Source organism: Aythya ferina (assembly GCF_964211825.1).
Source record: "Aythya ferina genome assembly, chromosome: 16".
Classification (NCBI taxonomy): domain Eukaryota; kingdom Metazoa; phylum Chordata; class Aves; order Anseriformes; family Anatidae; genus Aythya; species Aythya ferina.
Window position 1 is genome coordinate 11,578,395 of NC_140315.1, and position 16,957 is coordinate 11,595,351.

A 16,957-nucleotide genomic window follows, 5' to 3' on the forward strand; every position below is an offset into this window, starting at 1 on the left:
TCTCTGTGAGAACCATGACCTGTGTTTATCTCTCTCTCCACAAAAAGTCATTCATGAAAATGTCTGGATGCTCAAAACATCTTCTAAAGATCACAAAGCAAGTGCAAGTTGCTTTAACTTACCAGCGTGGAGGTTTCTCTGCATACAAGACTGAAGTGGGGTGGATATGAAGCTCATGGTCATCACGGATAGTCCTTGAAAGCAAGATACTATTTCAGATCATGCACAGATTTATCATTTAACATTTGGTTTCTTCCATCCACAGTACAAATGTTAACAAATGGCAACAGCGAAAGAACTGGAGCAAACTAAAAACATTCACATTTAATGAACAGCTTTCAGCTGAAACCAGGCTTAAATCCTGGCAAAAGGAAAAAATTATAGTTTAATGATCTAGAAGAAATCTATCTATATTAAATGAAGAACTAGTGTTTCAGGCTTTTATTCAGTGCTCGGAAGCACTACAAAGACACAGTACTTGCTTGTATTAACACAAATAATTCCTATTAGTACCAGCTTCTTGCTATCAATAATTCTAATCATATTTGCCAAAAAGAAGAGAGAAGAATTGAAGTAGTTTGAACACACAAGCCTTCAAAGATGTAGTAAATCAAGTGCCATGTTTCTTACTGCAAGTGCCTAGAAGAGCACCCATTTGTTGATTTATCCAGTCAAAACTTTTAAACCAAGCAACAGTTGTAATGAAAGTACATATATTTACCTGTAAGCACCGGTAGAGTGGAATTTAGCTGCGTTAGCAAAGAATCCAGAAACTATGCATCTCAAAACAGGATCTGGATCACCTGAAGATATTGATGAATTTGACAGACAAACATTAATGTAAATTAAAAAATAAAAAATTAAAAAGTTTGATTCATCAATCAAACTTTGATAGCAAAGGCTTGAAAGAAAACCCTGCAATCTCTTCTGACTTCAATTTCACAGCAAGTCAAAATTACTGTGAAAAAAAATACTGTTGCCACCATGAAGATAGTTTCACAGTCCTTAGGGCAACCTTGTGCGACAGCAAAGCATTGAAGTCTGATTTTTCAGAGCAGTTAGAGACAAGTTTTGAGAACTAGTCATAGCACCCACATCCTCAGAGCACAGCTGGAAATCAGATCCCAATGTCCATGCATTTTGAACATAGTAGAAAGAAATGTGTTTTTTGAGAAGTCAAATAGGTCACCCCATTCCTTCTTTTATGATTTTTGTAAAATCTGTCCTTTAAATATATAATCAATGGTGATAATCTCTTGCTGGAAAACTTAACTAATGAAGACTGGACTAAATTCAAATCATAAAAACTGGCTACGTTGCTCTTTTACAGTCATTTTTATGAGAAAAATATGCTTTTAATTAATGTTATTTTTAGGCCATAGAGAAAAACAGGTTACAAGAAAAGCAAAAGGCAGACTAACAATTTGGAAACTATCCTCAAAGCGTATCGGACATGTGTTTTTTTTTTTTATTATTTTATTAGTTGTTTTTTTTTTTTTTTTTAAAAAAAAAAAAAGCAAACTTTCACCTTCACTGGACTTCTTTGGAACTTTAAAACGTACAAGAAGCTTTTTCAGCTGCTCTCTTACAACAGAAGCTCTAACAAGACCTTTGTAGTTTAGAAAGTGCTCCTGACACCACTGAGAGCTCTTGCTGTGCTGTAGAATGAGAAGAAAAAATTACAGTGAAATACCTCCAGCAAAACAAAAAACTCTCTTGGATCACGGTCTCATTCTGTTTTTGTCTCCTACAACGCTATTTATTGTTCTTTTCCCTGAAAATTATCTGCCTACACAGCAACTAACATGAGTTAGTAATCAACAGTAATTACAGAACATGTTTGAAGCAACTTCTAAATGGCAGCAGAATAAACACTGTGAGGATATGTTCAAATAGTTGTTCCTCATTTCTTGACACGTGGTCAAAGAGAAAAGCATCAATTATTTAATTTTCACACACAAATGCATTATATCATAAATTAGTCTGTTTTTAATCTGAAAATGTAAACAAACTTTTCTGTTTACTGTTTTCATTAGTTCAAATGTTTTCACTACTTCTCCAGAAGCCAGCACTTACTCCAAGAATCTCTGCAACTGGCTACTTCTGAGAGAATTATGCAGGTACAAAATCTAAAAGGCAAATTTTTCGTTGGTACCTGAGCTTTGGTTAGTACCTGGGAGCTGGGGAGAGGAAAGTCACTTTTTTAAATAGTAGAGCTGTTATACTGGTTCAACTCAAGACTGTTGCAAATATATTATTACAGACATGATTTATACCAGCAAAACATATTTCTCCCCAGCAGGTATAGTACTTCAAAACTAATAGGTAAAACCTCAGCTTACAGAAAAGTATTACGATTGCTGTTAAACCTTAAGGTAAATACATAAAGTTACTGAAAAAGAGGATGCGTTGATCAATGAGGCAACTATTTTAAAAAATTGCTAGACTTGGATGCAGTTTATCATCAGTAAAACTTGGATACGTTTATAAAAAAAGATATGGTAACATGAATTTCACTGAGAGTTTGAATACATGTTTTTCCTAGACCTGTTCAAAAATTCCAATGGAGACAGTTCTCCACAGACAAGAATTTTGTGCTGTACCCAAATCAGAGAATTTTTTCTATTTCCTGTTCAAGGTCTATGGCAAAATACAAACAAAGCAGAACTATCATTTAATAGATTTGGCAAGTCCTCAACTTTGAGGATGCTATATCCAGAACTTCCAGAATCAGAACTGGGGGATGTTCGAGTTCCTTACATTTCTGCAAATCCACATACACTTGAATCAACTTACTTTGACAAAGGCTTCATAAACATTAAGCATAGTGAGGTGATCACCTTCTTCCACAGCAAACTTTCTGTGTTGCCTGGCCTGAAAAAGAAATATATTTTTTACAGGCAGATTGATTTTTTGCAATGATCATGTCTAATACCCTCAGTTCCCATTATCTCCACGTTGACTGTCAAAATTCTTACCATAAAGAATAGTAGTTCTAGGCAACATCAATATTCTACTAGCCCACCTACATTGAGGTGGCGTTCTAAAACTTGAATTAGAAAAGTGAACTGAAAAGGAATGCCAAAAGTATGAGAAGGATGCATTAAAATTAGGCTCTTACTACCTTTTAAGAATTTGCTACATCCTAATACTTTTGTTTGTTTGTTTCTCTCAAAAGGAAAGTGACTTGGGGAGGTTTTTAAATTTTATTTGTTTCTTTTTAACGCATCCTTTAACAAGCCCTCATGCTGGTCAATATTGGATTATAACCCTCCGCATTTCTAATCCTCAGAAGGAGGCTTTTATCACTGACAAGGAACTCCAAGACTCCCCCTGTTAATCAGATTCTCCTTTTGCCTATAACCAATAGGTAGAGTTTAAAACTGTTTCATTTTCATGTAAACTTGCAGTATGCAACGAGCATCAGTATAATACCTTACATATGGAACATACAAAACAACACAGTTGAACTTACAGCTTGAGATTTTTGATTTGGAGGGATCATAAAAATATTTTGAATCTGCATCATGGCAGCAATTGTTAAAATTTCCTGGGAGCAGCCAAAATTTCCTGAGGAGTAAGTGGAGATATTTAGTACATGAAATCTTCTATCATTCAACTTATCACCATACAAAATAAAGAGGAAAAGAAGCATGATGTATTTTGAAAGCATACAAAAATGCAATATCTAAACTCATGGATTTTCTTCACAAGTATGAAAATGAATGTTTTTAATGGAAAATAACAAGACAAATATGTTAGACTTAACAATTATTGACGTGTTAATTGGTTTAGACACTATCAGAGAGGACCATGAGTTTAACTACTCTTTTTACTAAGCACCACGCCAAGATGAAACACTATATTTCAAGTTTAGCAAACGTCTAATACTACTCTACAGTTACTAAAGGCAGTATTCACTACTCAACACAAGACTATGAAGAAAAGTATGAGGTGGTTTTATATTTTTTCTTCTTACCTGATTCCAGAAGCATCTTTGCAAACATAGGATTCAGAGGAAACTCTGCTATTCTTATTCCAAGAGGCTCTGTTAAACGGCAGTGCATATCCAAACCTGCAGCACATTAATAAATGTATCTGTGATACAGGCAAAAGTAGCGCAGAAAGACTTCTTTCGGAATTTTAAAGCATACAGAAGAGCAGAATTAAGAGCTAAAATATAGCAAATACACCTAGGAATGGAAACAGTTTTCTGACTTATATATGCTTAGGTCACAGAGAAAAATAATTCAATATAATGTGAACCAGAGATGCACAACTGCTGAAGATTCTCTGCAGTTTATCCTGCCTCATGCATCAGTTAGTGAACTGGCAGCCACGTTTCAACTGCAGCCTCTTTACTGGAGCTGAAGCAGTACAGGACAGAGGCATGGCAGCTTGATTTCAGCGCACAAGAGAAGCCACACAAGAAGACTAAGAGGAGTACAGGAGCAAGACTTTGGAGAACCACAGATTGCGTAAATAACCATAGAGTAGTCTGAGGAAACATAACTGCGACCCAGGCATTATATAAGCATGGTATTTGTCAGACTGCTTGGTGGCAAGAAAACCACAGCTGTACTTCAGCTGTGTTTCCGTGTTTCACAAAGAAAACCAAAACCACAAATCATTTCAAAGGAGAATAGCTCTGAAAACTTGTGTCAGCATACCTAAAGCCATAGATACCTCTATCGCAGTTACTTTCTTTTATTATTTGATATACTTTTATTGAACTTCTTATGACAATGTAGTAAGTCCCTCACCACACCCCTACACTAACACTTTGAGACATTTCACATGTCAAAATATTTTCCTCAGAAGCAGGCACAACAGTCAGCTTATGTTAAGTGATAAAGTTCATGTATTTAAACACGAAGTAAAAGAAATTGCAAAAATTAAGATATGATTAGCTATCATTTGACCAGCACAATAGAAGAGGCTTAAGTGCTACCACCATTAATACAGAATCATAGAATATCCCGAGTTGGAAGGGACCCATAAGGATCATCAAGTCCAACTCCTAGCACCACACAGGTCTACCCAAAAATCCAGACTATACGACTAAGGGCACAGTCCAAATGCTTCTTACTCTGACAGGCTTGGTGCTATGACTACAGCCCTGGGGAGCCCGTTGCAGTGCACGACCACCCTCTCGGTGAAGAACCTCTTCCTGATATCCAGCCTGAACCTCCCCTGCCTCAGCTTGACACCATTCCCACAGGTCCTATCACTGGTCACTAAAGAGGATTGATCAGCGCCTGCCCCTCCACTCCACCTTGCGAGGAAGCTATAGACCACGATGAGTTCTCCCCTCAGCCTCTTTTCCAGGCTGAACAGGCCCAGTGCCCTCAGCTGCTCCTCATAAGTCTTCCCCTCTAGGCCCTTCACCATCTTTGTAGCCCTTCTCTGGACACTCTCCAACAGTTTCACATCCTGGTTGTAGTGTTGTGCCCGGCACTGCGCACAGTACTCAAGGTGAGGCCACACCAGCACAGAGTAGAGCGGGACAATCACTTCCCTCGACCAACTAGCGATGCCGTGCTTGATGCACCCCAGGGTACGGTTGGCCCTCCTGGCTGCCAGGGCACACTGCTGGCTCATATTCAACTTGCTGTCAACCACAACCCCCAGATCCCTCTCTGCAGGGCTGCTCTCCAGCGTCTTGTTGCCCAGTCTGTACATAAAGCCAGGGTTGCCCCATCCCAGGTGCAGGACCCGGCACTTGCTCTTTTTAAACTTCATGCAATGGTGATCGCCCGGCTCTCCAACCTGTTCAGATCTCTCTGCAGTTTAATATCTTAGAATAAGTAGCCCTTCATTTAGAGATATTTAACTGAGTTCCCAAGTATGGAAGAGGAGAAATTAACATCTTTTCAACTTTCTACAGGTACACCAAGCCATAATCCACTGGTTTCTGCTGAATTCTATAAATCTCAAAGCAATTACGCATGAATATATACAGCTTGTGCACAGATGCTTTTGTAGCAATATGCCTGATTATAAACCAAATAAATCTGAGCTCTGCTTAAATATAAAGATATTGCTAAGATTATTATTTAATAATCTTATTCAATAGATAGTAGAAATTATTCAAGAGTCTTGTGATTAAGCTTCAAGTAACAATCAATAGTAACATGTGATGGGCTGAAGGAGACAAACAGTTATTTTAAGCTTAGCTGGAGTGGTTGTTTCTGATAGGCAATAACTTACACAAATCTTCACCAAGATCCTGGATCTGAAGTAAAGCTAAAAATTAAATCACTTTTTGCCTACTTATCTGTATTCCCCTAAATTATACTTAAAACTTATACCAGCTGAGACCTATACTTAAAACTTATACCAACTGAGACCTTCAAAGGGGCATCAAAGAAGGCTAAGAGGTGCTCCTGATGTAATCTGTTTGCATCACTGTAAAAATAATCGGTCTGAGAACAGTGATGTGTTTATCCAACAGAACTATCTCAGCCTTAACAGCGTTTGCTCTGCACGTTTCTCTGTTGGCACTGCAGTGGCACAATAGGGTCCTGACCCTAAACTGCACATTTGCATGCTGTTACAATGCAAATGATGAAACACATGTTCATACTTGCATAAGGGATTTATTCCTGACTGCACCTGCAAACTCTTGGGCAGCTTCAACTCTGCAACTTAAAAAAAAAAAAAAAAAAAAAATCTATAGTAAGCCACTGAAAACCTTAAACTTCAGCAAAAAATTGAGAGTGAATCTATATCACGCACTACGTTCCTTTCCATCTCAGACACCAACATCAGCGTTTCTCTGCTTTGCTACAAAAGCTGGACAGCCAACAAAGTAACAGCTCTACACTTTCCTGTGAACCTACCACGAGCATAACACTTTTGCCAAAACATCAAACAGCTAATCAGTGAGTTTATTGACCTTTCCTCTCCATTTCCCTAAGGTGGCTTTGGCTGCAAATTCATCCTTGCAACACACTTTGGAGCCAGTGTGCAGGTACTTGTTCCAAGCTTGAAATGGCTGCCAAGAACCAAGTGCCTTGAGTGAAACCTTCCTTCACAAGATGGAAATGAATCAGCACAGAACAAAATCACAGCCAAGAGAGCTACAGTTCCATGAGAATTAGAATTGTGCTGACTGCCAAAACTTACAACATGGCATTTGTAAGTGACGTAAAACCAGCTCCAAATGTCTAGAAGCTTCCAAACTTCACAGTCTTTTTTACACTACCCTTTTCCTAGTGTTTACATTATGTAGCAAATACTCTTAACTTAGCATTTGCAGTTAATTAAAAAGTAGAGCAGACTTTCATTTTGATTACTCGTTCCTGCATCAATTTCTTGTTTTGCTTTAAGTTTGCTGCACTCAAAAAGATTAAATAGCTGTCAGAAAAGAACTGTTCTGATAAACAAAATTAAATGACATACATTCTGCTAATCACAACAAAACAAAACTGAAAATTGTGTATAAAACTATTGCTAGGGTGTGATTTTAATGTTAGCAGTATTCAGCAGGAGTGTAACAAATACAAACCAAAATGAACACGTTTAACCTCTACCGAATTTGAGAACACGCTATGAATAGTAATTTAGAAAATATTATAAAAAGATGCTCTATTAAATAACTAATAAAAAGTACTTTGAATTATATTCTCATGGTTTTCCATGTGCCTTAGCATGGTTTCCAGGAGGTTCTATCCCATGATCTCGTCAGGCACAGAAGTAAGACTGACTGGCCTGTAGCTCCCCAGGTCTTCCTTTCTTCCCTTTTTAAAAATAGGGGTTATGTTTCCCCTCTTCCAGTCAGTGGGAACTTTCCCAGAGTACCTCAACTTCTCAATAGTCGCATCTTCTCACAAAAGTACTAGGCAATATGCAGAAGATAGCTACTAAGTACACTTTTAAGCAACCTAAACAGTTAAATTCTAGTTTTATACTCCATTTAACCGATTTTTAGTTGCTCCCATAAAGTTACTGCTGCTTTTTGCTTGCTTACCTGTGTAGAATAACCTTACAGTAAAAGAAAGTACATCTGGAGGAGGCTGAAATACTTTTCAAGAAAATAAAAAATAAAAAAATAAATATTTCACTGGTCAAATCTGCTATTTCTCTTACTCTATTCATAGAATCATAGAATATCCTGAGTTGGAAGGGACCCTTAAGGATCATCAAGTCATTCTCAAAAGCAAACTCAATTAACATCCATCCAATCACCAAATCCAAATTAACAATGTTTTTCATAACTTCTGTAAGATAACTAAGTAAAGCAAAGTATATTCTCACCTCCTAAAGCATACAGCAATTCCAAAGCTTGTACCATTGACTGTGCAGGAGGTGGCTGTGAAGAAAAAATTGCTTAAAAGTTATCATCACAGAACACATGAATTTCCATAAGAATTCTTCCACAAAATCATTACATTTTAATTATCTGCTTTCTTTCTTAAGCAAAATGAAAAGTTCTCAGACTCTTCCTGTCAGCTTTCCATTAACCACAACCACCAGTGTTGCAAGCCAAATCCATCTCAACAGGCTCATCATGATTACTATGACACTCTCAAGATCCTATCAGTATACAGAATTAGGTCAAGCTAGAAGAGGCAAACTTTCTTTATCCAGAAGTGACTGCCATAACAATTGCTTCTTAACTTTCTCTTCTAATGCTATCGTATCAGATTTAGTCATCAATATAAGAGTAGCTAGAAACTTCACAGAAATATAAAAACTGGTATTGCTCTTTTTAATGAGACAGATTTAGTTCTGTAGATATTTCTTTTCCCCCTGAAAATTTAGTGTAAAACAACTAGTTAGTATTGCAGAACCTTACAAGTGTTTTTCTTTCCAAGCTGTTCTCAGCATTTCTAACAGCAAACTCCAGAACACAAACAGTTATTTCCAAGTTGCCACACATATTACTCGTACTAGCTGATGTCCATAGAGCTATTTTACTGCCTGATAGTAGGCAATGAGGCATGCTTTCCAAATTAACAGGACAATAATTACTGGTTAATGGTTCTATGGGTTACCAACAAGTCATCTCACGATATCTGTTCTCACTAAAGAAAGATGACAAACTCCATTTTCTGGGACTCACTGAAAGAAAGGGGAACCTGAGCACGTTGTCAATTCCCAAAGCCTTCAGTTGCAAGATGACAGGTGCAAGATTACTGCGCTGCATCTCAGGAACAGTGGACTTTGGCAACTTCTCAAAGTCTTCCTCTGTTGCAGGAGAAAACAAAGCCATTTGGGATTCAACTCTTACCATGGGCAAGCCAACATGATAGAACTGTACCCATTTCAAGTTCAAATTCAATTTTAAAGACCAAACAGGTGTTAAAACAACTAACTCAAAGATGATGTTTCTCCAGTTACTGTATTTAAAATTACTTTAGTGTGAAAATTCTGTTTTATCTACACTGCTGATTCTGTACTTGACCCACATTTCAATTGGAAATTTAAATTATTCATAAAAATCTGGAAATACTTTATTTTTCTTCCCAGAGTTTGATGTAATACTATAAAAAAGCTTTGATTTTAAAAAGGGGACAAGGAAAAGTTCAAAACAAACATGTTCTCAATATAAAAATACTATTTTTAGTAACTATACAAGTCAATGAGGTTTTAAAGTGTATTGAAAATAACAACTAAGGATTGAAAAACAAAAAAAAAAAAGGCATTGCTGAGTAAATTTAAGCATACTTACTATAAATTCTAAGCATGGAAAAACACTTCATGGAAGGTCAAAACCCCCATAACCTCTTTATCCATCTCTTCTACACACACACATTCCTATGCTAAACTCACCCCAAATCAAGAGAAGAAATGCATTATTTTTACCTCACTTATTTTTCATGTCCAGACAGAAACTTCCTCCATTTCTGATCTCTCTCATACCTTCACTAAGACAAATCACAGAATCACAGAATTTCTACGTTGGAAGAGACCTCAAGATCATCGAGTCCAACCTCTGACAAAGGTAGCTTACCTTTTCTGTGCTTTGGTCCACTCAGTGCACCTTTTATTTATTATTTTTTTCTTTAATGTTTCTTAAAACACTCATCATTAGGCCATCTCTGGGGCACACAAAAATAACTTAAATATAGTCATGTAAGAGATTATGTTGACAGGAGCACTAAAACCACAAAGGTTGACTAATCCTGGGACGTAGTATCATCATGGCCACCTACAGAGTAAAAGTGCTCAGTGCCACTGCATATGTTGTAAGAGATCACAGTGGTATCACCTGAATTCTTAAACAATGCTCCATAGTTCCACATGGAAAAATGCTGCAAACCTCCATGGGAAAAGGTGCTTTGAAAGATGCAAGGACCACACATGTGAAAGACAGCTATGAAATAACTTTTTTTTTTTTTTTTTTTTAAATAAGATGTATCAGCAAGAAAAATGCTCTGTAGTACATCCAAACAACTACCTCATGAATTGCAAGCCGATCTCACACAGATTTATTTTAACAGTATCACCAAGACCTAATGACAAATTATTAATCTCAACAATCTACTAAGCACTTGCTTTAGTCTGCAGGCTCTTGTTCATTAAAACGTCTGCTAAATTTAAAGCTAAAGCAATTCCATTCACTCTCGTTCTTCACTGGACACACAAATTTAGGTAATAAATCACATCTTTGTTTAATGCGGCAACTGCTGGAAAGCACATGTATGTTGCAAAAAAGATATAAGCCTCAAAGCTGCAGTAAAACTAGAGGGAACCTCAGGCACATAAGCAACTACCATGCTCAACTGTAAAGCCTTTTCTCATTAAACAGCTGAGAAAAGAGACAGTTGGATTGCAGCTTTCTGAACACTGCCAGGTGGCTGACAGATTCATTTATAACAGTTATTTTTCTACATTGCCAGCCTAAATAATTCAGGACAGCATTTGGGGTTGGCACCTATTGCTCTGAAAAAGAAACTGCATAAAGAAGTTTTTCTCAACCATCTGATGAATCCTTTATTAAACACAGAGTCTAAAGGGAACTTTAGTCACAGAAGAGAGTGTCACATGTGAAGCAAAGCCTCAGAAACCAAAACAGGGGTAGTTTTTTTTTCTTTTTTAACCAAGAAAGGTAAACTGAGTAAACTTGTCACTCTGAAAGGTGTCAGCAAGTGCAAGCCTGAAATGTTGATGCAACCTCATTGCACTTTCCCTGCTCAGTTTGTATTTCTGTTTTATAAAAGCAATTCAGTTTCCAATGCTTAGCATATACAAACAATGCACTTTTAAATATGCCAAAGGAATAATGAAGGGAAATTTCTGTCTCTTGCTGAAAGAATAAAATGCAGTTTTGGTTCCCTTTAGCTAATGCTAAAACAAAACACAAGTCATACCAACAGGTTCATCTTCCCTACACAAATTACTGACCTGTAAACAGTCTGTAACATTTTCCAGAGCGGTTCCGTCCGGCACGCCCTGCTCTCTGATTAGCTGACGCTTTGGACTCTGGCACCACCACAAGGCATTCAATGGCTGTTTTTGGATTATAGGCCCGAAGCTTCACAAAGCCACAATCAATTACAAACGTAATTCCATGAATTGTGATAGAAGTCTCAGCAACGTTGGTGGCTACTATCACCTGCAGATATGAACACAAGGAGGATACTGTGAGATGCCCCAATTTCCATTACACTGTCAAGCCCTACCATCACTGCACCAGGACTGAAATACAAGCCACCATTTGAGATTGAAAGATCTCAAACATGACGGTTCCAATCAACACACTCTGCAGCATAAAAGGATACAGCAGATGCAGCAGAAATAGCTGTCAGCTTAAAGTAAGCCCAGTTTTTTTACAGTTTCACAATTAATTTCTTATTCAGATTTATTCTCCCTTCATAAAAGCAGTAGAATTTGGCTGTGTTTACAAAGAAAACCATAATCTGACTGTAAATTGAATGTTACTATGTAGTGAACTAAAATATCTTCTCTCTGCTTCTCAGTTACAGTGACCTGTTACTTGTAACACTGGTGCAGGGCAGGAGATAAGAGGGGGGCAGAGCTGATTCATTGTTCTACGTTCAGCATTCCTGCAGAGATGTCCCAAAATATTAAAAAATAATTGCTCCCTGCTGACAAGGGGAATTTTAATCCTTATTTCACCTGAAAATAAAAAAAGTAAGTCTTGGCAATTAATTGACATATCCAGGAGAGAAAATAAGTACTTATCTCTCAATGTTTTCCAACATCAGATGAACAGCTTTACTCATTAGACTCCAGCAGGCACAAGAAGTATAACAACTCACCTGGGTAATTGTCAGCTTATCTCAGCCCCAACACAGGCTCTGCCTAAGCAGAAAGCATTAATAATTGTGACCAATTAGATGATAGTTCTGTGATGTTAAACATCCAAACAAGACTTTCAGAAGTCAAAACAAAGCTTTTTCTATGTAAGCCAAGCAAGTCTTAACTTGTATCTTAAGTGAAAACAGAGCATTTACCCACTGTCATTATTTTTTCCTTTACTAATAGAAAATAGACATAGGCTGTCCACAGAAAGGAAAGAAAACATGTGAAAGCAGAAGACTTCAGAGCGTAAGAAGCTGCAACTTGATATAAGCAAAAGCTGCAAGTGGATACAGATATATGTGGCATGTAAAAAGGCTCTTAAAAATTGAGAGCTGAAGTAGACAGGAGAGCTAGAGCTAACATACCCAGGAACGATAGAAGATGAAAAGGGAAGCCAGAGAACATGTTCTCGGTTCGCATTATGAAAATAACAGGCACTATCAGGAGATGCAAAAAAAATCTTCCTCCATAAAAGTTCACAACAGTCTTGTGATGTGAATACGATATATGGTACCTGTGAAACACAGACGCCCTTCTGGGTGGTAGAAATGAAGACAAATTACAACTGTACCTTCCTGACATTGCGAGAAACTCTCTCAAACACCTTCATTTGCTCCGGATAAGGCAGCCCAGCATACATGGGGAGAACACGGAGGTGTCTTTTCATTCCAGTACGAGAAAGGGCCCGAGCCTGTTCTATAAGCATAGAAACAACAGTCTCCACTTCCTCCTAGAACAACAGCAAGACAAAAAAGGGCATGAGGGAGTTTTCACTTTAGTATCATTCAGCTATCACCTGTAAAGAAAACGCACAAAAGTAATCCTAATATAGTTTTAGTTGTTCAAAATCCAGGACCACATGAATAGCTCCCTCAACTTTGAAATATTCTTATATTAATTGCCATTTATATGAAATACATATTTACATAAAATATTTATATCCATTTATTCAAAACAGCGTTCCTTCACAAATTCATGAGAAAAATCGCAAAGGAAGGACTGAACAAAGCTCAATAAGGAGGAAGCAGGCCTGTTTTTCTGTGCATTTCAATGCATGAGAGAGCAAATTGAGAGGCCGTATTTTGACTGTGCTGTGCATCTTGATGAGGCATGACACAGTACCAGCATTAACACCTGTCCTCACATTTTCTCCAAGATTACATTCAGAGATCAACTGTGGCATCTCACTCAAAAAAAATACAGACAACAAAATGTTTAGACATTGCCTTATCATATATCAAATTCACTTTTTCAAAGTTGAATCAGTAACGGGAATGAAAATTTTTTTGTAGAAACACGCAAGACGCTAGTGAAGCTATTCAAGGTAGCTTGCTCTGCACTGGAAGAACCATAAGCCACCTCCCATTTACTCTTCTGGGCTGCAAAGCGAGCTGACAGGCACAAACAGAGCAAAAGAGACTCGCAGATCTCATAGCAATTTGTTTTCCTGTCAAAGACTTCAGATTTTAAGCCTAACAAATGAAAATTCTATCTGCCCTATTAATGATGATTCACTGTCAATTTTAACAACTTTGTAGGTGTGACTAGCACCAAGAAACAAGCTGTTCCACATTATCAACAAGGCCATAACCATACAGCATTAAACAAGGGAAAATGTTAACCATTACTAGCTCTGATAAATTCAGACCTAATTACATTTTCTGAAAGTCCTTGGGACTGGCCTAATTCTGCTCCCATTGACCCAGAAAGGCTCATCATCGTTAACAACTGTAAAGTAAGCACAGCTAGGGAAAGATGGAGACTTTGCAAAGCCAACAATACAGCACTGTAAAGCAAAAAAAAAAAAAAAAAAAAAAAAAAGATTGCTTTTGTCTATACCTGGCCAGTTAAAAATGCCAGTATATCACCATCATTCTCCATCTGGTGAATTTTCATTGCAGTTTCCACAGTTGATTTTACATAGTCTGGAACAGGACTGTGGGGAGAAAAAATAGCAGAGATGTTAGTAGAAAAGTAAGTACAGATGCCTCGCTTATGTAGGAGTAGAATAAAAAGCTAGCTTTTGGACACTGTACATCACATGCACATTTACTTCAGGATGTATTCTTACAAATCAGCCTTTGACAATTCATTTGTTTCCTTGACAGCAATGTGAGTTTAAAAAAAAAAAAAAAAAAAGTCTTTCTACATGTGTTTTGCTGCTGTAAGCAACATCCCATCATTTCAAGGGCTTTTTTTTAATGCTGTGTTTCCAAGCAAATATGCAAGTGCTTACTTCAAATGTATAACAGCTATGACCATGGGCCTGCTCTAAGGAAAGAAATGTAACCGTAAGGATTATCATATTTTTCATACAATCAATTTACCATTTATTAGACATGTTCCCAAACACATCCAAGAACTGGGGCATCTCCCCAGAGTGAACTGACACGACCAGAGCTGTTTGTACAAATGTGAATTCATGTACACGAGTTAGAAGGTTCTTTTGAGAATTCTGTTTTAATGATTTCCACTTCAGGGGCTTTCAAGAAGCTATATGCATTTATTGCAAAATGAAACTGATGGATCACGAAAAGACCCTTCAGTTCGTCCACAGCTTTCACTGTTTCATCACTTTTGTACTTATGTTCCTGTTCTTCACAAAGCCAGAAGAATCACTCAATCTGAAAACAACATTGCACTTAAATCCTTAATTTCTTGGTATGAAGACTATGAAAATATTTTGAAAGAATGACTGTTTGCCAAATCAAACATTACACCTCCTTACTACTGGTTTGTGTTTCTGACCTTAGTCAAAAATGATACCATGGTCAGACACCCTCCTAACCATCACTGAGAAGATCAAAGAGAAACACACCTTTGTAAGTAAAAGATGTCCACTGGAAATGTCCTCCCCTCCACAGTAAGGATTACGCTGGTATCTTTGCTGGGGTCACCGGTGTCATTTTGATTAAAGAAATCCCTGAATTTCTACATTAAAATAAAGACAAACACTTTCAGTTTGTTGAATAGGGATATGGTTTAGTGGGGACTGTTAGCGTTAGGTCAGAGGTTGGACTCGATGATCTTGAGGTCTCTTCCAACCTAGAAATTCTGTGATTCTGTGATTCAAAGTGAGGGAGAAACCTCAAGACAATAAGAAGTCAAAATACTACATTACTCGACATATTCTTCACAAATTCAACAGTCTTTTGATAAAGTACTAAATTAAAAACAAAAAAAAGATTTTGTTGCCTTGTACTCTGGTTGGGATTCAGGCACTGGAAAAAGTAGATGTATAATCTTTTTACTGGATCTACTGAAGCTAAGTAGAACATAGATTGTTCTACATTTGTTGTTCTTACATGTTTGAGTGAGGCTTGCACATTCTCACCTATATTTTTTGGATGAATAAGTAAATTTTACAGTTTCTACTGAAAACCAAGGTCTCTCTTTGTAAAAGCAGAGTTAAGCTGATTTATGTAAGTTCTGGACTTGTGTTGTGAGACACTTCTATAAATTTTAAGTTTAGCACCATGAAATATTCAAATACAAAAGAGTGAACAGCAAGAACGCAAATAATCCATCTCTAATCACAGAGATACTGCAAACTCGCTGTATTTAAACAAATGTATATACAGTCACTAGTTAATGAGTAAAATTACTAATACTTTACACTCACTGCAAAGGCAGACCAGTGTCATGTTCTCTAATGTAACATACAGAATACACAGTATTGTAAGTACTACCAATGCACAGCATATTATCACTATTTACTGCATATGGTATTTGTCACTTAAGGAAGTCTCAGTACACCTGCATCATCAGTGCTAGATGCAGCTCCCACCACCACATCTCATGAAAGACACAGTGGAGTTCAGAGAAGTACAGAGAAAAGCAATGAACACGACGAAGGAGACAGAGTAGCTGTCTTATGAGGAAAGGCTGAAAAGGCTAGGACTCTGCCTGGGGAACAGAAGGCACACAGCTGAGATTTACAAAATCAAAGGTGAGAGAAAATAGTTTTTTGTTTGAAAAAATCCCATACTACTTGAACTAGGAGGCACCTGATCAACCTAGCATGTTTAAGAGTATCTCATTAAATAGTAGGTGTTCTTACTCAAAGTTAAACTAATGACATTTTTAGTAAGTTAAATTCCCAGAGGCTGCAAGTCAATCACAGAGTTTATTTCTCACTGAAATAAAACCTCCTTGTCTGTCACTTATTTTTATGGTCTATGGTTGTCTCGAATTATTGCTATCAGTAAAACAGAACTAAACCAATGTCTCTTACTAGATAAGATTAAGCCAAAATAACATCTTTTTATACAATACCACTAAGATGGAAAAAAAGCCATGAATATATGAGAAACAGATTCATATTTAAACTTACTTCCAAAGAAGTTTGGTAATGTAATATGTAAAGCAATATGTAAAGCAAACACAGCAACCTAACTGTAGCAGATTTTTTTCCTGCATTCCTTCCCCTCTTCACCCCTCAAACAGAAGCAATACTTCACAAGAAGAAAGCAGCACAGAAGACAAGCTGTATATAAACAGAGGGAGAGCTGCCACTTCAGGTCACTTCATTACAAAACAAAATTTGAGAGATATACCTCTGCATCCAAGGTGGCTGAAGCTACAATCAGTCGAAGATCCCCACGCTTCTTTTGAATCTAGTATCAAAGAGAGCAAGAACATCCAGAGTAAAAATTATTTCCTGAGGTATAAGGCTAGAAGCAGG

General features: G+C 37.2%; 2 protein-coding genes across 2 annotated transcripts in view; both read right to left on the reverse strand.

Annotated features, from left to right (window-relative positions):
* LOC311445464 (protein FAM83D-A-like) overlaps positions 1-16,957 on the reverse strand; it is a 102,491-nt gene that overhangs the window by 72,666 nt on the left and 12,868 nt on the right. The window lies entirely within an intron of this gene.
* The window catches only part of DHX35 (DEAH-box helicase 35), a 29,492-nt gene that overhangs the window by 5,441 nt on the left and 7,094 nt on the right, over positions 1-16,957 (reverse strand). Inside the window, exons 8-20 of the mRNA XM_084537610.1 lie at positions 16,830-16,889; positions 15,092-15,204; positions 14,113-14,209; positions 12,845-13,003; positions 11,353-11,563; positions 9,068-9,192; positions 8,260-8,314; positions 3,980-4,075; positions 3,476-3,570; positions 2,797-2,874; positions 1,529-1,658; positions 722-803; positions 123-194 (exon numbers count right to left, since the gene is read on the reverse strand). Coding sequence (XP_084393736.1) covers positions 123-194; positions 722-803; positions 1,529-1,658; positions 2,797-2,874; positions 3,476-3,570; positions 3,980-4,075; positions 8,260-8,314; positions 9,068-9,192; positions 11,353-11,563; positions 12,845-13,003; positions 14,113-14,209; positions 15,092-15,204; positions 16,830-16,889 — 1,373 coding nt within the window. The remainder of the gene's footprint in view (positions 1-122; positions 195-721; positions 804-1,528; positions 1,659-2,796; positions 2,875-3,475; positions 3,571-3,979; positions 4,076-8,259; positions 8,315-9,067; positions 9,193-11,352; positions 11,564-12,844; positions 13,004-14,112; positions 14,210-15,091; positions 15,205-16,829; positions 16,890-16,957) is intronic.